This window comes from Sarcophilus harrisii, chromosome 5 (assembly GCF_902635505.1).
Source record: "Sarcophilus harrisii chromosome 5, mSarHar1.11, whole genome shotgun sequence".
NCBI lineage: Eukaryota > Metazoa > Chordata > Mammalia > Dasyuromorphia > Dasyuridae > Sarcophilus > Sarcophilus harrisii.
The window spans coordinates 12,032,263-12,053,637 of record NC_045430.1 but is presented as its reverse complement, the minus strand read 5'-3'; the positions used below and the strand labels follow the sequence as shown (position 1 = coordinate 12,053,637).

General features: G+C 48.4%; 2 protein-coding genes across 3 annotated transcripts; one reads left to right on the top strand and one right to left on the bottom strand.

The window, feature by feature from the left end:
- Positions 1-1,334: 1,334 nt before the first annotated feature.
- Positions 1,335-3,366, top strand: ATF4 (activating transcription factor 4). The gene is made up of 3 exons (XM_003770984.3): positions 1,335-1,563; positions 2,065-2,382; positions 2,469-3,366. The coding sequence occupies exons 2-3, from the start codon at positions 2,160-2,162 to the stop codon at positions 3,278-3,280; spliced, it is 1,035 nt and encodes a 344-aa protein (XP_003771032.1). The 5' UTR covers positions 1,335-1,563; positions 2,065-2,159; the 3' UTR covers positions 3,281-3,366.
- A 3,203-nt stretch (positions 3,367-6,569) lies between these two features.
- On the bottom strand, positions 6,570-8,747 carry RPS19BP1 (ribosomal protein S19 binding protein 1). 2 transcript variants are annotated; one of them, XM_003770997.4, is made up of 4 exons: positions 8,606-8,725; positions 8,372-8,482; positions 7,979-8,076; positions 6,570-7,138 (listed from the first exon to the last, which is right to left on the bottom strand). In XM_003770997.4, exons 1-4 carry the CDS (start codon positions 8,655-8,657, stop codon positions 6,995-6,997), a joined length of 405 nt encoding a protein of 134 aa, XP_003771045.1. In that variant the 5' UTR covers positions 8,658-8,725; the 3' UTR covers positions 6,570-6,994. The 2 variants fall into 2 exon arrangements, with proteins under 2 accessions (XP_003771045.1, XP_031797001.1); XM_031941141.1 differs by lacking the exon at positions 6,570-7,138 and adding an exon at positions 7,145-7,241 and having other exon boundaries at positions 8,606-8,747.
- Positions 8,748-21,375: the final 12,628 nt, after the last annotated feature.

Sequence of the window (21,375 nt, the reverse complement as noted above, 5' to 3'; positions counted from 1 at the left end):
CGGATGGAGATAACCTAATGGGGGGGAGACACTGGAGAAGTTACTGATATTCTAATGATGTCTAAAATGGAGAGACCTTTATCCTGTCAGGCGTTAAGAAGGAACGATTATAGCCTAAAGATATGAAACCTTTATCTCACCAAACATTTAAGAGGAAATGATTATAGCCTGGAGACTTGGGGCAGAGCAACTGAGGAAGTGAACTGAACCAGCGACGCCCTGAGAAAGAACTCTGGGAGAGGATTAAGAACCACGACATAGAATTCCCAGTCCCTGTTTTTGCCCGCCTGCTTTTTGGTTCCTTCCCAGGCTAATTGTGCACTACTTCAGAGTCCGGTTCTTCTTGTGCAGCAAAACAGCCGTTAGGACTCGGACACTTGTTCTGTATTTAATTTACACTTTAGCATATGTAACGTGCATTGGGCATCCTGCCATCTGGGGGAGGGGCTGGGGGGAAGGAGGGGAAAGTGGGAACAGGTTTGGCAGTTGGGCAACGCTGGAAAATTACCCGTGTGTAACTTGTAAATAAAAAGCTGTAACTATAGAAAAGCGCTGACCCCGCCCAGAAGGTGCTTCCTCCCTCGCATCGTCTGCTCCAGGGTGGGACGCCCTTTATCGGTATAATAAACTTTGCTTCTAGAATTGTCCCCATCTTTTTTTACTAGATGGTGACCCCCTCCCCCCATTTCTGAGCCACATGGGGGGAGGGGTGGGGAGAACCAGCCAGGGCGGGAGGGAGCTGCGCGGGGAGCAGAGAAAAGGCCCGGCCGCGGGCGGCCGGCGCTAGCCCTAAGCCGTCCCCGCCGGCTCCTTCCAAACCCGGCGAGTCGCGCAGTGGCCCAATAAGGGTCCCAGAGCTCGGCGTGGATCACGCCGCTGGAGCCAATCGGCGCTGAGGCCCGGGCGGCTTCCCGCCTCATCTCATCCGGTCTCGCGCGATTTCGAGTTTCCTCGAGACTCCCATAGACGCAAACCCTCCCGGGATAAAAGAAAGGTTTTCACGCTCTGCCTCCCCAGCCCCTCCCTGGTGGCAGGATTCCGGAGTGACGTGTCCCTTAGATCCTTCCGCGAATGAAGGGGCGGGGGGAGGCGGGGCAGTGGCGAAGTAGTCCCTGCCATTCCGCCAGCTTCTGCGAGGTTTTCTGAAGCATGGGCCCTCTCCCTTTAGTCGGTGGCCGGGAGTCGTGGGCGGAACCAGAGAAAGAGAAGACGACGGGAAGAAACGGAGCCGCGGACGCCCCGGAGGGAGGGTCACGTGACGGCAGCGGAAGGATGCGGTGCTGTTTGAGGCCGACGCGCGTCACCGATAGGCGCGGGCTATAAGAGGCTCACCCGGACGCCGACGCCATTTTCACGCCTGTCCAGCCAGAGGGAAGTGTGCTCGCGTCGCGTTCGTCGCCGCCCTCTGGCCCCGCGCTCGGCTTGCTCCGGCCTCGTTCCCTTCCCCCACGCCCACCATGGCGTTCTAGAGGCGGCAGCGCCTGCGGCAGCATCGGCTCTTGCAGCGGCGGCGGCAGCAGCTCCAGGCTCTGCAGCGGCAAACTCCAGCGGCGAAGCCATGGCGTGAGTGGGGGAGGGGACGAAAACGGGGGGGGGGGGGCGAGCTTTGTTGACCCTAACATAAAATAGCCGCCTTCTATGGGCATTTAGGGGCGGTTTCCGGGGCGATGGTGGCGGCCCCTTTTTCCAGCCTTCAGGGTGCTCAGATTATTTCCTGGGGAAATGCGCGCAGTTACCCCGCACCCCCCCCCCTACGAAAACCGAGCCGCCGTTCCGCTCTCTGCGGAAAGGAGGAGCCGCGCCGGGCGCGCTGCCCACTCAAACGTGGCAGACATCGCGCTTGGAAAGGGGATAAAATGGCGGCCGTTTTCGCGTGGGGACGCGGAGGGGCCGCCTCGGGTGTGAGTCACTGCGAGGGCCCCCCGCAGGGCGGGGTGGGGGCGGGGCTGCGGCTCTTGCCATATATGGGCAAGAGAAGGAAGCTGCTTCTCTGGGCCAAGATGGGGGGATGGGGAGGATGGGGATCGGAGGGTCTCACGGCCCGGCTCGGGCTCTGTTGTTCAGGCTTTTCAAGGCATCTAGCAGCAGCATTGCTGTCATCCCCGAAAAAGACACCCAGGACTCCAGTGCATCCCTGCACCTGAGGAAAGCCCTCCAATATGACCGACATGAGCTTCCTGAACAGCGACTCGTTGTGGGGGGACTTGTCCCCCTTCAACCCGTCGGGTTTGGGGGCTGAGGAAATCCTGAGCCCCCTCGATGACTACCTGGAGGAGGCCAAGCCCTTCAAATCGCATGGGCTCTCCAGCGACAAGGCCAAGGCAGTCTCTCCCGATTGGCTTACTGTGGACGCTTTAGGCCCCGCCACAGACTACGGCAAAGGTAAGAAGCAAAGAGAAAAGGCTGAGGGGGGGAGGGTCGGGAGGGAAGCCGGGACGGCTAGCTCACGTTGCAAGTTTGTCTTGCAGAGGATGCCTTCTCGGGCATGGATTGGATGGTGGAGAAAATGGATCTGAAGGAGTTTGATTTCGATGCCCTCTTGGGTGAAGTCCTGGAATCCACCTGCCTTGATCTTTTTGCCACGTTGGAAGACTCGTGTGATCTGTTCGGCCCCTTGGCCACTAATGATAAAGAGTCCCCTTCAACAGTTAATTCAATTGGCCAGTCCCCCAAACCTCTACTTGAATCTGATCATGTTGCCTCGAGTACCTCCCATCAGTCTTTTCCACTTTATGTAAGGGCCCTGACCTCCACGCCTGACCATTCATTTAGTTTAGATCTAGGTAGTGAAGTGGATGTCTTGGAAGGAGACAGAAAATCGGAAACCGTTTATGGAATGATGCCAAACGGTATCAAAGAGGAAGAAGCCCCCTCAGATAGTGATAGTGGAATTGGAATCTGTACAAGTCCCGAGTCCTACCTGGGCTCTCCCCAGCATAGCCCCTCCACTTCCACGAGTACTCTGAATGAGAGCCAGCTCTCTTCTGACCCTATTTTTATTTCTCCCCGCCCTAAGCCTTATGACCGCCCCCTTGAGGACAAAAAAGAAAAAAAGGTAGATAAAAAGTTAAAGAAAATGGAACAAAACAAGACTGCTGCCACACGTTATAGGCAGAAAAAACGAGCAGAGCAGGAGGCATTATCTGGGGAGTGCAGAGAGCTAGAACAGAAAAATGAAGCTTTGAAGGAGAAGGCAGATGCCCTGAGCAAAGAGATCCAGTATTTGAAAGACTTGATAGAAGAGGTCCGAAAGGCTAAGGAAAAAAGGAAAAATCCCTAAGTTGTTGGGTAGTCAGATATTTGTGTTTGTGTGTATATAGGAGTCTTGTGCTGTCTTTAATAAATTATTTTGTAGTAAAAGTTCAACTTTGCGGTTCTAGTGTTTCCTCTGTTGCCTGGCCACCCCACCTCACATTGGGCAGGAACCTGTAAATCTGCTTTCACGAGACCAATTACTGTTGGGTTATTTTGGGGGGTATGAAGGGCATCATAGATTGCTAATTACACGAGAGAACTCATTAACTTATGCGAATGAGGAGGTAGCTGACACAAAGACCCCCTCAATCACCTGCAAGTTCAGGATGAATCTGAAGGTCAAGGAAGGACCAGTGGAAATTTGGACCCAGGCCATACACCTAAAATAGAAGCTGAAAATAGTGTCCACAAATCTTGGCCAAAAATTATAATGTAAAAGGCAGTAACAAATGGGTCAGGTCAAAAATTGAATGTAATTCTGCTATGGCCTGATCCTTTTGAGTGGCCCAGGGTTGTGGACAGATGGATTTTGTCTTCGTTGTATGTGGGTGGATTTGAGGAGCCCATAATTGCTTGGAGACCCTCTGAGGGGAAGCTTGAGGAAAGATGACACGGTGTAGACTACCAAGGGATCACAGCATCAAAGAAGGGAGTTTGGAGGCTTGCTCTTGAGAATGGGTGGTAACATAATTTGGTCAGAAACAGGTTTGATTTCTTGGAAGGGAGAAAAATTACTGACGGGAAAGGGCTGAGCCTAAATGGTTAATAGGGTGGATTGAAACCCAAGGTAAGACTAGAGATGAAGGCCATCCTCTATGATTTAGGCAGGCTATGAAACTATAGGAGATGGAAGAGAAAAGCAAATGTCCTCCTTTAGCTATCAAAAAAGGGGTAAACGAGAATTGCCGTTTAGTTCCAAGAACCAAAGAAAACTAATGGGTACAAGTACCAGAAAACAAATTTGGGCTAGTGAATATTTGCCAAAAGACGACTATTATTATGCTTCCTTTGGGGGGAGGGAAACCTGGTCAAACTAAAAAGATGGAATTAATCTGGATTTTAGCAAGATGTTTTGAGAAGATGGAGATATGGGCTTAGATAATATGCAATTCAATAGAATCGGAATTGAATGGTTACAATGCTTGTTAAATGTGGTAACCCAAAGCTGATAGGGAAAGCTAGTGTCCTCCCAAGCTTCTCAAATCTCAACAGGCTAGAACACTGGGTTGAATTTAAAAAGAGATGGGGCAGCTAGGTGGTGCAGTGGATACGGCACCAGCTCTTAAGTCTGGAGGCCCTGAATTCAAATCTAGTCTCTTAACATTTTTTACTTCCTAGCTGTGTGACCCTGTGCAAGTCCCTTAACTTCAATTGCCTCAGGAAAAAAAATGTAAAATGTTTTCATATCCAAAAACTGACTTGACAAATACAAGATGAAACATGGTTCTGATAGCTTACCCCCCAAAAGATGAGGTTTCAAGCAGATTTTGTAAGCTCAATGAATTGGCGACATGACGTGTGTATACATGTGCATAACTTGAGACCAAAGAACCAGGGGCCCAATCCTTTTTCCAAATGTGGAAGAGGGAATTGGGACTGTCAGGGTCAAAATCAGGGCAAATTCAGCCTGGATATTAGCTGTGCAGAAGTGGAACACCTAGGGAAACAGTGACTACCCTTTCCTGCTCCCAGGTTATCTGTTATGGCCAATTCCTTCCTAGATGTGGTCTCCACAGTCCTCAAACTCCCAACCCGAAAATTCCCCGTTTCTGAGAAATCAACAGGAAGTGGCAGACTTGGGCCTAAGATTGCTTTTTTCCCCGATTCCCTGGGAACCTTAGTATCCAAGGAACTAACTAGCAAATATTGAACAGACTTTAAAACCCTCTGTGTTGCCCAGTTTCTTTGGCTTCCAATTTCTCTTTACTGGATCCCTTTTATATGGTTTCTCCAAAAGACCCAAAGGGTAAGGTGAAGAAGACTCTCCTTGTCCCCAAGAGGCCTGAAAGTTCCCAGAAACTGTCTCATAAGGAAGGTACTTCCCACACCCCAAGGGAATTTGGATAAGGAAGTTTGTGTTTCATGTTGGGCTTGGGCTCTCAGAAGGACCAATTCTGGGGCTCAGAGGGCAGTCACAGCTGACACTCAGCTCTGGACACATTTACTTACTTTGAAATAGTTTTAAATTTGTATCGATCTTTTAACATTACTTTCATTTCCCAAAGAAGTTAGGCCCCCCACTGCCCAATGAGCCATTTCTAGTAACAGAATAAAAAAGAGCAAATCAGTATTTAGTAAAACTGACGGCACCTGTGATGTGCCAAACCCCATCCTGCCACCCCTGCTAGAAAGGCCTCTGGATGAGCAGCAACACCCAAATGGAGACAACCAACAGAGCAGACAAGACCGAAGGCATGGAGCTCAGTGGTGGGGGAAATTGAGTTACTCTCAATAGCCATTTGGGGGAAGGGCCTAAAGGAGCAGTGGGAAGAAGTTGCTGGGATGCCTACTTCAGCTTCAGGTACACAGAAAACAGAGGTAGTCCCAGCTTTTCCTAGTGGGGGAGACAATGTGTAAGGCAGGATTCATTTCCTGACATTTAAAGCCACCTGAGTGGAATGGGGTGCTGCCTTTGGATCCCCGTCCTAGCTCTTCTATGCAGGTCTGTGCTTGGGGCAGGGCTTGGCCTGGCGCCACTTTGTGATGTGAGTATCCCACCAGTCCAACTCTGGTGGCTACAAGCACCAGGGGTCCCATTCCTCACTTGTGCCCAAGGACCACTTCTAGGATGGCTCCAGAACTGCAGCTGGACCAGACATTCTGGTTCTCTGCCACTGGTTGTTTCCACACACAGGTCACTGCCCACATCGGACCTGGCTCCACCTTGTGTCCAGTGAGGGCATTGGGAGAGGATTTTCAAGACTCCTCTCAGCTGTCCTGGTCTTTGGAGTTAAGAAAACTGGATCCCTTCACTGGGATCAGTAAGAATGAGTATTCCTTCTAGAAAGTTTACTGTCCTTCAGATGGGGAGAAAGGGAATGACCCCAAATATCCTTTCTGGCCCTCCACTCAACCCTGCTCCATCTTGTGGGTGCCCCTTCAATCCCTTTCTACTCTGATACTAACCCATCAGCCCTTCAAGGCAGGAAGTGCAAGAGCAGCCCCATTTTTTTGAGACTCAGAAGACTCTGAATTAACTATTATCTGACTAGGAGGTTCCCCCCCCCCCCCATGAAATGTCAGCTTTTCAAGGGTAGATTTGCTTCCGTTTATGTTGTTCCCAGCACCTTTTAGGTGCTTTTTGAACCGAGGAGGTCACATTTAGCCTTCTGGTAACCAATGAAAGGTGAGCAGGGCCAGGAGCATGACATGTGACAGAAAACTGGAAGTCAAAAAGGGGAAGGCGCCACCAGCTCTAGGTTTTCTAGTAACAAAATAGCAGAGTCTGTGTGGTGCCTTCAGCCCCCGGGGCTCACCCCCTCCCCATCCTCAGGCTGGGCCCATGGAGCACCACCTGGTGGCTGAGTCTCAAACAGCAGCCCACAGGCAGGAGCCAGGCTGGCAGGGTGTGGGATGGGGAGGAAGCCAGGCTCCCAAAGCTGGGAGTGGGGAGGGGGGGAACCAGCCCCTCCATGTCTCTGAACATCCCTCGGTCCCACAGGCCCAAGGACTGTCCTGTTCCAGAAAAGGAGACTGGTCCCATGTGGTCTTCCATTCAGACTCGGGGCTCCTCCTTCTGTCACTTGGTCCCAGAATTCCCAAAATATTCCTCCTGGAACTTGCGGAAGTCTTCCTCGGTGAACACTGTGCCCTGGGGTTTCTCCTTCTTCAGCTTGGTGGCTGGTCGGTCCTTGGCTTTCCTGCCTTGGTTTTGGAGAAGGATCTGTGGGAGGCAGGGTTGGGGGTTATGGGGAGCCCCTGCTTATACGTATCCCAGCCAGGAAGTCTTTCAGCCCTTGTTCTCGAGACCAAGAAGGACGCCTGCCCTGCTTCAAAGGGAAAGTCAGAGTGGGCTTTGGGGAGCCTTGCCTGCTGCGCTGCATCCCTCCGGGGTGTGCAATCACTCACAAAATGAGGGATCTGGACCAGACTGTCCAAGCTCCCTCTTATCCCAAGCCCCAATTGGAGCCTTTGCCCAGAGCCCTTGTGATGCAGAAGTTTGCACCCGGACTTCCCGGGAACAAGGAGGAAAGTCTCTCCTTCCATCCCCCTCCCCTGGATGTGCCTGTGGGCTGCTTCCTCCCGGGGCTGATCTGGCTGAGCTCCAGTTCCACTGTCCTCTCATTTAGGTGGAAGAGAAGAGGAATGACAGCTCCCCTTCCCACAGAGTAAGAAGCTCTTATTCAGGAGAATGAGCTTTCCTCGGCTACCGTCGGGGGTGGGAAATGTCCATTTCCAGTCCCAGCCCTGCCAGGGTCCCCTGTGGTGATCCCTGAATGGACCTAGGTTACCCTCAATGGAAGAGACGCCACTCCCCCCAAGCTCAGGTCATCCCCACAGGAAAGGCGCCCCTCCCCCCATCCTTAGGTTATCTCCAATGGGAGGTGCTTCTCCCCCCAAGCTCAGGTCACCCCCACAGGAAAGGCGCCCCTCCCCCCAAGCTCAGGTCACCCCCACAGGAAAGGCGCCCCTCCCCCCAAGCTCAGGTCACCCCCACAGGAAAGGCGCCCCTCCCCCATATGCCCAGAAATCCCCAAGGAGACCCACGCTGACGAACCCTGACCTTCGTGGTGATCTTCGGGTCCACGGCCACTAGCTTCTTCTTCATGAACCTCAGGTTCTCCTGCAGGTGGTCCCGCCTCTGCCGCTTCTGGAACTCCTCTGAGGTGCACAAAGACCCGGGTGAGGGGGACAGCCCCCCGACGGGCACATCTGCCAAGCCGGGACCCTGCCCCCTCCCCCTCCCCCCCCGGCCCCGGGAGGCCCCTAGCTTTGGCCCTGGCGCTCCGAGACCCCCGGCAGGCAAGAGGCAAAAGGGCGACCTCGGGGGGTGGGGCGCCCTCTGCTCCCCCGGCCTAGGGCCGCGCCCACAGCAGGCGCTCGCTAAATGCCGGCTAAGTTAGAGCGAGGGCCCGGCGACTGCGGTGCCCCGGGAGTGGGGCCCGCCCCTCCTCACCCAGAGCCGACTTGGGGACCCTGCCCTTGGCCGTGGCCTGGTTTCTTCGGGAGGGCCGCTTCTTCTCCGGGATCCGGCTGTGGCGGCCTCGGGCGGGCGCGGGCCCGGAGCCTGCAAGAGGGACGCGCCATTAGGGTCGGGCCGGGGATCTTGTCCCTTCCGGCCCATTCAGCTGCGGGGCAGACCGTGGCCTCGCAGCGCCCTCCGCCCAACCCGGCCCGGCCCAGGACTCACCCGCCGGCTCCCCAAGGAGCTCCAGGCCCTTGCGCAGGAGCGAAGCCGACATGCCGCCTGCACTCACAGGGCCCGCCTCCGACCACGTGGCCCACCCGGCACTTCCGGCGGGAGCCTTCCCCCAAGCATCCGGCCGGAAACTCGAACCTCCAGCAGAAAAGTTCCGGGAAGGGCCGCCCTTTAGAACGCATGCGCGGCGGGCCGCCCTGCCTAAATCGGAAGTTTAAACCGGAAGGAAAAGACTGGGCGTCAAGGGCTTCCCTTACCCATGAAAGTTGCTACAGGAAACGACCTCAAAGGTCCTGTGGGCCCTTTAAGAATTTTATTTATTTATTTTATTTTTAAATCACAGCTTTTTATTTTCAAAAAATACATATGGATAATTTCCGACAGTCGCCTCTACGGAACCCTGTGTTCCAACTCCCCTCCCCTTCCGCCTCCCAGTCCGCAAGCGTTCCAGTAGGTTCCACAACAATCAGGCCGCACGAGAAGAATCGGACCCAAAAGGAAAGGGAAAGGAAACGAAACGCCGGCGGACCACAGAGAGCGCGGGCGCGCCGGGCTGCCCCCCCCCCCCCCCACACACACACACACACTCAGTTCCCAGCATCCTCTCTGGGGGCAGAGGGCGCTCTCCGCCAGGAGGCCGCCGGGGCCGGCGCCGTCACCCCGTCGTTGGCGAGAGTCCCGCCCGTCGGTACAGTCTTGCTGCCGCCGCGCAGGGTGATCTCCTGCTTCTGCGCCTTTCCCTCAGCGTCGTTCGTGTCGGTCCCCCCAGGCTGGGCCCTTTTAAATGGGGAAACCGGGAGGAAGTGCTTGTCTAAAGTCCCACAGCCAACACGGGCCCTGTGGCCCGGTGGGGGGGCCGGGCAAGCGCTTGGGTGGGGAACAGGGCCTCCGGCCGGAGGCGGCGCTGCCGCGGGGCGCAGAGCCCCGCCTCACCTCGAGATGGCACCTGCGTGTGGGAAAGAACGGGCAGACCCTTTTTTTTTTTTTCTTTTTTATTATAATAACTTTTTATTGGCAGAGTCCATGCCTGGGTAATTTTTTACAACATTATTCCTTGCACTCACTTCTGTTCCGATTTTTCCCTCCCTCCCTCCACCCCCTCCCCTAGATAGCAATGAGTCCTGTATATGTTGAATATGTCCTAGTATATATCCTAGATACAATGTATGTGTGCAGATCCAAACAGTTCTCTTGTTGCCCAGGGAGTATTGGATTCAGAAGGTAGAAGTAACCCGGGAAGAAAAACAAAAATGAAACAGTTTACATTCATTTCCCAGTGTTTTTTCTTTGGGTGTAGCTGCTTCTGTCCCTCATTGATCAATTGAAACTGAATTAGGTCTCTTTGTCAAAGAAATCCACTTCCATCAGATTACATCTTCATACAGTATCATTGTTGACATATATAATGATCTCTTGGTTCTGCTCACTTCACATAGTATCAGTTCATGTAATTCTCGCCAAGCCTCTCTGTATTCATCTTGCTGGTCATTTCTTACAGAAAAATAATATTCCATAACATTCATATACCACAATTTACCCAACCATTCTCCAACTGATGGACATCCATTCAGTTTTCAGTTTTTAGCCACTACAAACAGGGCTGCCACAAACATTTTGGCACATACAGGTCCCTTTCCCTTCTTTAGTATCTCTTTGGGGTATAAGCCCAGTAGTAACACTGCTGGGTCAAAGGTAATGCACAGTTTGATAACTTTTTGCTCTCCAGAATGGTTGGATTCGTTCACGACTCCACCAACAATGTATCAGTTTCCCAGTTTTCCCGCATCCCCTCCAACAATCATCATTATTTTTTCCTGTGATTTTAGCCAATCTGACAGGTGTGTAGTGGTATCTCAGAGTTGTCTTAATTTGCATTTCTCTGATCAATAGTGCTTTGGAACACTCTTTCATATGAGTGGTAATAGTTTCAATTTCTTCATCTGAAAATTGTCTGAAGAACTTACAGATTCTAAAATAGATCAAGCCTTATAGGCCTCAGTTTCAGCTTCTCCAGAGTCACATGAGTGACTAAAAAGCTAAAAAAAAGTGACTAATAAAGCCTGGACTACATTCCACTGACCTACTAGGGGACCGGTAGACTTATGTGACCAATCACAACATATAGAGGGTGGGATTTTGGAGGTTCTTTGTCTGAAATGTATAAAACCTGTAAGCATCTTCAAGGCTCTGGCCCTATCCTGCTTTGAAATTTTGCTCACAGACCAGGACAGGGTCCGCTTCTCGAGATTCTAATAAATAGTTCTGCTTCCTATGAATGATCTCTGTAGTAGTCAAATTGGGTAGGTCTTTTTGTCCCAAACAGTTGGGGGCTCGTCCAGGATGGGGTCTTTGGGGGAGATGGCTGTGTGCGCCCCGAACAGGGACAGGGCACCCACAGAGCAGTTTTCTTCATGGTCTCTGGCTCAGAGTGTGCAGCCTCCCTCCCTCTTAGGCAATGACCCAAGGCAGGGCTACTCAGAATTGAAGAAAGAAGACAATAGACAAGCCCTGACAGCCAGCACAGTCTAGAAGATCTACGTTAGCTCGAGAGGTAAGCGCCAGTCAAAGCCGGGGGTCTCTTGGCCTAAGGAGAGATAAGCTCTCTAAAAGAACAGGAGGACTGCTCAGACCCAAGGAAAGGGCTTTCGAGAGCGCTCTCAGGTGACTGTTAGTGTGAGGGTGACCTACACCGGTACTGAGCGCAGTCCAAAGTTGTATGTCAGGACAAGGTGCAGGGAATTCCGACCAATAGTCCCCTTGGGAGTCGGTTAAATAACTGGGACAATGTCCCAAAGTCTAAAGGGAAAAGTCAAAAGAAATTGATTAAATACTTCTGCTTTGTTTGGGGAGGACCTCCTCCAAAATCCTGGACTGGGGCCAGGGTGGTAGAGGCAGTCCATGAATTTATGGGGAATTCAAGCTAGGGAATTCAAGAAAAATAGAGCTCTGTGTGTGTGTGTGTGTTTGTCTGCTTTGCATTCTGTTCTGTGTTAAAAGTTAGCAAGCTCATAAGAGATAAGAATTCAGCCTCTGTGTTGCAGGCTTAGAAAAATGTCAGGCTGAATTGTGGGAGTTGGAATTCATTCAGAGTAGTAATTCTTTCAGAGTGGCTCAGGTAAGAAAAGAAGTTCGAAAAATCTTTTTTCTCTCTCTCCCTCTACCTCTAGCTAATGGCTTCAGCTTTGTGGAGAGAAGGGGGAGGAGGGAGAGAAGGGGAAAAATAAAAACATAGATTGAAAGTTTGGAAAGTTTTGAGAAAATAGAAGAACAGTGGCTATCACTCCTGTAAACAAGGAGCCTGTTACCAGGACTCAGCCAGAGGGGAAAAAAATTTCAAGGTAAAGCAGGGATTGATGCTTAACTCTTTCCTGGCTTACTAAAGAAAAGAAGTTTGAATGGAATATCTAGGTAGATTTTAGGAAATCTCACAAACGAAAGTACTGGTTAATTTTAAAATAACTAAATTGGTATGTATGTTAAGATTGGAAATAATAAGTTGCAGATATTGGAAGGGAGGAATAAAAATAGAGTAAAAAAGGTAAATAGTTGAACACGGGGGCACTCTGACCTATTGGACCCGTGGGAAAACTAGTCATATTTCTAAAAAAAAAAAAAAATTTCCCAGGAGAAGAAAGAAAAATCATTATTAGCAAGTTTGCTTTCATGGAATTAGAGAACAGATAGTTTAAGAAGGCTAAACTGGATGATTGCTTGTCTGCAACATTTGAATTGAGAGTTTTAGGAACTTACTATATTTTAAAAAGGTACTATAATTTTGAAATTGAAATAATTTTGAAATAATTTTACTATTGCCTTGCACATATTAGATTTATTAAGAGGATAAAATCTTAAGAATTATTTGAACATTGTGGCCTTTACAACCGAAGAGAAAAACTTTTTTTGCCTTATTGTTTGTTTGGACTTCAAATTAAAATATAGGTTATTAAACAAAATGACAATAGCTTACCTTAGGGGGGTTGTGTTTGTATCTCCCTACTTAAATGGTATGTTGCTTTTTAAAAGTATTGAGTAATTTATAAACTTATATTAAGAGTTTTATGAAATTTGGTTCAAAATTAATTGTCAATCTTGAAATTTAAAGTTTAAAAAAAAGGGTGATTTAAAGACAAGGGACAAGAGAGATTGATTTACAAAAGCAATTATTGGTTTGGAAGTGTTTAAAGTATATCGGAGAAGGTTTGAGCAAGTAGGCATTGGGAGGAGAGAGATAGAGAGATGGGACAGGAGAATGAAGGTGATTTAAGAAGGATTGATTAGTGGGAGCAAAATGATTTCAAGAAGAAATCAGTGGGAAAAAGAAGGAACTGGTTGGAAAAGGTACTCACAGAGAGGCGGTTGTGAGACGGGATGCATTTTTGCAGGGGGAGAGCAGCAGTGGAAAGCTGCAGCCGCTTTTGGCTGAAGAAAGCAAACTGATTTAAAGGGACAGGCTGCTCTTTTTTTTTTTTTTTTTTTTTTAATATCCTTTTTTTTACAGGATATATGCATGGTAACTTTACAGCATTAACAATTGCCAAACCTCTTGTTCCAATTTTCACCTCTTACCCCCACCCCTCCCCAGATGGCAGGATGACCAGCAGATGTTTAATATATTAAAATATAAATTAGATACACAATAAGTATACATGACTCAAACTGTTATTTTGCTGTACAAAAGAATCAGACTCTGAAATATTGTACAATTATCTTGTGAAGAAATCAAAAATGCAGGTGGGCATAAATATAGGGATTAGGAGTTCAATGTAATGGTTTTAGTCATTTCCCAGAGTTCTTTCTCTGGGTGTAGCTGAGTTCAGTTCATTACTGCTCCATTGGAAATGATTTGGTTGATCTCGTTGCTGAGGATGGCCAGGTCCATCAGAACTGGTCATCATCTAGTATTGTTGTTGAAGTATAATGATCTCCTGGTCCTGCTCATTTCACTCAGCATCAGTTCGTGTAAGTCTCTCCAGGCCTTTCTGAAATCATCCTGTTGGTCATTTCTTACAGAACAATAATATTCCATAATATTAATATACCACAATTTATTCAGCCATTCTCCAACTGATGGGCATCCACTCAGTTTCCAGTTTCTAGCCACTACAAAGAAGGCTGCCACAAACATTCGTGCACATACAAGTCCCTTTCCCTTCTTTATGATCTCTTTGGGATATAAGCCCAGTAGTAACACTGCTGGATCAAAGGTATGCACAGTTTGATAACTTTTGAGCATAGTTCCAAACTACTCTCCAGAATGGTTGGATTTGTTCACAACTCCACCAACAATGCATCAATGTCCCAGTTTTCCCGCATCCCTCCAACAATCATCATTATTTTTTCCTGTCATCTTAGCCAATCTGACAGGTGTGTAGTAGTATCTTAGAGTTGTCTTAATTTGCATTTCTCTGATTAATAATGACTTGGAGCATCTTTTCATATGACTAGAAATAGTTTCAATTTCTTCATCTGAGAATTGTCTGTTCATATCCTTTGACCATTTTTCAATTGGAGAATGGCTTGATTTTTTTATAAATTAGAGTTAATTATATATTTTGGAAATGAGGCCTTTATCAGAACCTTTGACTGTAAAAATATTTTCCCAGTTTATTGCTTCTCTTCTAATCTTGTCTGCATTAGTTTTGTTTGTACAAAAACTTTTCAGTCTGGTATAGTCGAAATTTTTTATTTTGTGATCAGTAATGATCTTTAGTTCTTCTTTGGTCATAAAGTCCTTCCCCTTCCACAGGTCTGAGAGGTAAACTATCCTGTGTTCCTCTAATTTATTAATAATTTCATTCTTTATGCCTAGGTCATCAACCCATTTTGACCTTATCTTGGTGTACGGTGTTAAGTGTGGTTCAATGCCTAGTTTCTGCCATATTAGTTTCCAATTTTCCCAGCAATTTTTGTCAAACAGTAGAACTGAGAATTTCTTAAGACAAATTGCAGTTTGTGAAATGTGGGGTAAAGTATTTAAGTCATTGTATAAGTGAAGGGAAAAAGAAATTGGATCCTGTAAATTATTTGAGGGAAAGAATGGAAACAGTAAAGGGAAGGGACTGGCCCACAGGGCATTGGTCACTGAAATTTTGACTAATCTTTATGTTCCCTAAGAAAATTGCAGTGATTCATGTGCAGGAGCACCAATGAGGAGGTTCATTTGAGACAAGGGGAAACTGCTTTGTGGATGAGGAAGGAAAACAGGCTGGAGAAGAGGAATCTGTAAGTCTAGAGGAGATGATGGTGCTAATTCTGGCATTTCCGCCTCCAAAGCCACCACCTTCCCTTACCCCAGAAGAGAAGCAGGAAATCTAAAGCCTTGGTGCTCAGGAGGATAAAGAGGGGCACTGGTTCCTTCCTGCCAGCAGAGAGATACTGACCACAGCAGGAATGGGACATGTACTCTAACATTTACATCAGGGCAGTCATTGGGGTATGTGATGCGGTGCTGACTAAGTTGGTGGCACCGGCTTGTATACAATAGCAGGCAACTGGTCAACGGACGAATTTTGTCGTGTTTGTCAGAGGACGAATAGAGTGGCCCAATGACAAGTCCAAAAAGGAGGAAGGCCCCTTGGTATCAGGCCTTTCCAAAGCATTCAGGTGGACTTTACCGAGCTGCATCAGTGGGGCGTCTCAAATACCTGTTGGTCATAGTGGACCATCTGACTTCATGGGTGAAGCCTTTCCCCTTGTCCGGGCAACAGCCGTAAAAGTCCTCCTTGAGCATATCATTCCAGGGTATGGGTCGGTGGAGCAGGTAGATTCGGACCAAGGCACCCATTTCACAGCTATCTGTGGCCCGAGCTCTAGAAATACCTTGGTATTCACATACCCCATGGCATCCTCCCTAATCAGGTAAAGTGGAAAGGATGAATAAGGAAATTAAACAGCAACTGACTAAATTGACTGAGACACAATTGCCCTGGACCAACTGCCTTCTCCTTGTCTTATTAAGAATAGAACAAAACCCCAAAGGGATGTGGGATTATCACCTTATGAATTATTGTATGGTCTCCCTTATCCAAAAGGGATTCAAAATTCTTCCTTGGATCCAATATTTGAGATTGAGGATTTGTTTTTAAAGAAATATGTCATGTCTGCACTGCACCATCTGAAAACTTTACCACTAAAAGGACTTATTGCTCAGACTCCTCAGGATTCACAGGGCATAAGTTCTAGGTTGGAGACTGGGTCCTGGTTTGGACGTGGAAGGAGGACAAGCGGACCCTGAGCTGGGAAGGACCGTTCCAGATCCTCTTGACATCAGACATAGCACGGGAAAGGGGGTGGACTCAGCGGACCAGAATTAAAGGCCCGGTGGACCCTCGAAGGGTGTGGCCTTTCAAACTGAATCCAGAGAACGAGCTGAGACAAAACACTGAAGAGGAACTGTGCCTGTGAGATCTTGATAGTGGTATTGATCTGGGGCACCTTACTGGGGCACTGCCTAAATCAAACAGGTGCAGGGCCATGGATGGGAGAGAGTAAGTATGAATGGACCTTTACTCCTTGCCCAGAGAGGGTAGGTATTATAGACTGTGGTGAGCATAGAAACAGATGGAGCAAGTCAAAAATTGTTTGTGATGATGAGTCAGGGCTTCATTGTATCCACCAGCATTTATCAGAGGCAATGAAGACAAACTGGTGATGATCCAGATGAGGAAATTAGCAAGCAATGTGTAGAGATGTTAATTGAACTTGACCACAATGTAAGTTCTTCCTGAGGAAATATATAGATACAAATATATTTATGAATAACAGGGGACACTGTGTGGGAAAAGGTGAAGCACTCACAGATTCTAAAGTAGATCAAGCCTTATAGGCCTCAGTTTCAGTTTCTCTGGAGTCACATGAGTTTAAATAAGGCCTGGACTAAATGAATCTGTACATCATCTTGTCGATTACATGCCACTGACCAACTAGGGGACCAGTAGACTGATGGGACCAATCACAACATGCAGAGGGCGGGATTTGGGGGGTTGTTTGAAATGTATAAAAGCTGGAAGCATTTTCAAGGTTCTGGCCCCGTGCTGCTGGGAAATTTGGCCCGCAGGTCGGGGTCCGCTTCTCCAGATTCTGATCATTCTGTTTTCTATGAGTGATCTGGTGGTAGTCAAATTGGGTGGGTCTTTTTGTCCCAAACACCTGCAAAGCGCTTTGCAAACCCCAAATTAGGCTTTTTTGATTGTTCTTACTGCTCGAGGACTGTGGGACCGCGCGTGCTCAGCCACGAGGTGTCGCTGCAGGGCAGCGGTGGAAGCCGGGGATTTGGGGGGGAATTCCAGGCCGAGTTCCTTCCTTTGGGCTCGGAGGCAGGAAAGGCTTCGAGGCGCAGTGGTTAGAGCCAGGACTGGGGCTGCCCCCCTTAGCAGCTGAAGAGACGAAGAGGGAGCCCTAAATGTGTGAGTGACATGGGAGGGTACTTAGCCCGGCGGCTGTCGGGGCGGGGAGAGAACTTAGAACAGGGACAGGGGCAGGAAAGGAACTTAGTCCCGGGGCTGTCGGGGCAGGGAGGGCCTACCTTAGAACGGGGGCTGTCGGCGCTGGGAGGGGGCTTAGGACGGGGGCTGTCGGCGCTGGAGGGGGGAAGAGGCGGGGCTGTCGGCGCTGGGGGGCTTAGGGAGGGGCTGTCGGCGCTGGGAGAGGCCTCAGGACGGGTGCTGTCGAGGCTGGGAGAGGCCTTAGGACTGGAGCTATTGGTGCTGGGAGGGGGCTTAGAACGGGGCTGTCGGCCTGGAGGGGCAGAATGGGTGCTGTCGGTGCTGGGAGGGGGCTTAGAACGGGGGCTGTCGGTGCTGGGAGGGGGCTTAGATTGGGGCTGTTGAGGCTGGGAATGGGTTTAGAACTGGGGCTATCGTTGCTGGGAGGGGGCTTAGATTGGGTGCTGTCGGGGGTGGGAGGGGCTTTAGAATGGGGAGTGTCGGGGCTGGAAAGGGCCTTAGGAGGGGGCTGTATGAGTTGGGAGGAGGCTTAGAACTGGGATTGTCAGGGCTGGGAGGGAGCTTAAAACGGGGGGGCTGTGGGGGCTGGGAGGCCGTTTTGAACAGGGGCTGTCAGGGCTGGGAGGGAGCTTAGAACGGGGATATCAGAATTGTATTGGAACTTGGAGATCATGTAGCTCAAGTCCTTTTTCCAGAAAGGAAATGGAAACGTCGCAGGGAAAGGTCTCCCAATTTTTAAGTAGTGGAGCCAGGACCTCATCCCACATGTCTTGTTCCTAGTCCTGTGCATTCTCCCCGCAAGGAGGCTCCACTTGAGGTGGGCTCTTCCTTCCTCTTCCCCCTCCTTCTTCTCCTTCCTCCTCCTTCCCTCTCTTTCTTCTTCTCCTTTCCTCCCTCCCTCTTCCCCCTTCCTCCTCCTTTGAATTGCCTTTCAATCACCTCTCCAAATTGCCCCAGAACAATGGGCTGGGATATGAAGGCTTTTAATCTAAGGTGGAGCAGGGATGGGGACTCAAGGAAGATGTCCCTCTCCTCTCCCCGTCCTGGGACTTTTATTGGTCTGGGAGGCTGAGGTCTCCTCCAGAAGAGAGAGGGTGAGTGCCTGGTGCTGGAAAGGGCTCGACACCAAAGGTCCTCAAAGCCTCTGGCTACCCATCAGCAAGTGAGCTCCAGCGGAACCTCCCGGAGTTTCTCTTCCCCGGCCAGGCGGCTGCTGGCTTGGTTCTGGGCCCTTTTCAGAGATTCTTAATGTTTAAATTTTGTATCCTCTCTTTCTCCCCCTCTTTATTCCTGCCAACTGAGGCCTTTGAAGTGTTTTCTTATTTCAATAATTGATTATTTTTTATTCTAAAAATGTTTTAAGGGTCAAGAGAGAAAAATACATTTGTCATATTCTCTGTCTTCCTCTTTCCCTTTTTTCTGTATGTTTCTCTGTGTCTTTATATCTCTTTTTGAGTCTATCTTTGTCTCTGTCTTCATCTCTTCTGTCTCTCCCTCTCTCTGTTTTTGTCTCTTCTGTCTGTCTCTCCATTTCATTCCTTTTCCCCTACTTCTTTAGGAAGTAGGCAATTCCATGCCTCCGAAGGTCTTTTTTTTTTTTTAATTAAAATTTTTTGGTCTTAAAAAGGAAGCAAGAAACTCCTTTTTGAGGACATATTATTAAGGGGCTTCCTGGGCTGGACATCCTTCCAGGTTCTAATGATAATAATAGATAGCATTTGTAGAGCACTTGTAATTTGTAAAACACTTTACACATGCGCTCTCATTTGCTATTTTACTATTTCCAGACTCTGTGTCTCTCTCCACTTCTATGTTTCTCTCTCTCTCCCTCCCTCCTTCTCTCTCTGTTTGTCTCTGTCCCTGTTTCTCTCTCCCTTTCCCTCCCTCCTTCCCTCCTCCTCTCTCTTTGCTCTGACACACACATAAACACACACACACAGATAGATTGGGAAATATTTTCCATCTCACCTCCTCCAGCCCTCTTTAAACCATCCCACCTGTCCCCATTGCTAGGGAAATCATCAGCCAAGAAGTTTTCTTCATTAAAAATAAACCAGGAAGGGAATAGACAAGAGGAATGAGAGAAGCAGGTTTGGGGTGGGAGAGGAGGAGATGGTGGGGGCCAATGCCAGGCCATGGACATCTGGGCTAGAGCTGCCCGCCTGCCTGTTCTGAGCCAGGGACTCCTGAACCCTAGGACTATGGGCAGAGACTTCAACTCCAAACCCATCTCTGATGTTATTCCCCATGTGCCAAATTCCTGAACTTCCACTGGCCTCAGTTTCATCATCTGTGAAATGAGGGTGTTGGATGTCTAGGGGAAACAGCTATAAGGAAGTTCCTGCCCCCCCCCCCCCCCCACCTTGGGTGCTTCTGTTCTAACAATCTGACAGTGATTCTAAAGCCTTCTGGCTTTAGTCTTAGATCTGCTGCTCAGCGATAACCAAATTCAGGAGACCACACCTCTAGGCCATAAAATCAGCCTAACTGACATGAAGATCTGGTTAAATTTGTCTTCCTGTTCCAGGTTCTTTTCTAAATTCTGTCGGAACTTGACCCGTTTCAATTAGCATCACAATTACAATAAATTTTGCCCCTTGACTAGGATATGGGTTCAAGCCTGCAAATTCTTTTGAGATACCTCGCAACACTGGTCTGTGACCTCAGCCTTTTGGGGTATCCTCCCAACCTCAACATTTGGTGGCCTGGTACGGGGAGAATCTGGCCTCCCCTGGCTTGATTCTCTCCTTGTCAAGGTAAGCCCCCCATTAATCCTATAGCAGGATACCCCAAGCCACTGGGAGAAGGCTTGTCTGGGTCGTCATGGGCTCCACGCTCAGCAAGTCTTCCTTGACTGGGGATGCCCAGAGTTGGGAAAATCTTGCAATTTTCGACAAAGTTCCTAGGGAACCTTTGCCACCTTTTCACCTCTGAGACGATGACGTGCTATAGAATGGCTTTTGTCAAAGATGGGACAGTCCTCTTTCGTATCATTTTTGTCCGTGTCTGTCTCTGTGCAGATTTCGTGTCATATTTGTTCTGTGAGCTAGATTTTGTTACCTGGAAATATTTAAAATGTAACCAGCCAGAAAATACCTCTATGCTGTAGTTAGGATGCTGGGGAGATTTCTTGACATCCTTGACTCTCACCTTAAAAAGAGAAAAAAACTAACTTTTTCCTGTGGAACTCAGCTCTGGCCCAGCTGGGGGCTATAGAAATAAAGTTAGCTAAGTAAAATTAAATTAACATCTTTACAGAGTCTCAAAATTTTGAGAGCAATGATTAAGAAGTTTGGCAATTAGTCATTTTGAGATTGCAAGAAAAATTCCTGAAACATTGCGGATATTTCCAGGAATTTACCCCACTCTGAAAGGAAAGAAAAAGAAAAACACAAACTAGGTAAAGAGTAACTTTTTGCTAACCCTTCTTTGATTCCTACTTGTCCAGAGTCCTCTTCTGCTCTTTTGGGAAAGTACCCAAGAAAATATTAAGGGACCCTCTCCACTCTTCTCCCCGGAGTCCTGAGTGTATCCCAGTGGTGGGGATTGCTAACAAGATTAATATATCCCAAGTTTGCTCACCCCTTTCATCTCAGGTCCGATAAAGAAAAAGAAAATGCTAAAGAACTGTGGGGAAATTCAAATTCTGCCTCACCTGTAGAAATAGGGGAAGCAGCAACAGCTGTTGGGACTCCACACAACTTTGCCCAAACACCTACCCAACCCAGCTGGGGGGTATGGAGATGGAATGGGGGTCAGATTCCATAGTCAGCATTCCCTGAGCTCTGGCACTGGAGATCCTGGCAACAGTCACCTTCAGCAGGAAGAATCTGGGTGCCCCTGGCAGCACCCAGTGTGGCAGTGTGAGGTGAGAAAGCCAGGCAGGCTCTGCATTTGGTAAAGCCCACCATTTTGTTTCAGTTGCAGAAATGTATCAGCTATGTATTTTGTGGAAATTATTTTATCTCTGCCCAGTTTTTGGATTTGTAAAGAGAAATAATGTTTGTTGTTGTGAAGATCACAAAAGCGATTAGCATAAAACAAATGCTAGATGAATGTTCACTGCTTTATTGGATGTAATTGCTTCATATTTAATAACTTCATGGATTATCATACAATGCCAAAGTTGAGATAAATGATTTCCATGTGTGTGTAAAGTAATTTGGAAGCAAATTCAACTAAATGAAGGCCTCTTCTTGAGTTATCTAGAGTCAGGCTTCTGAGGGCCCTGTCAGTAAAAACTGGTAGCTTAACCCTTTTCCTGGCTCACAAAAGAGATGGTTTGTGTAAATTGGAAAATAACTTAATGGCAATTCA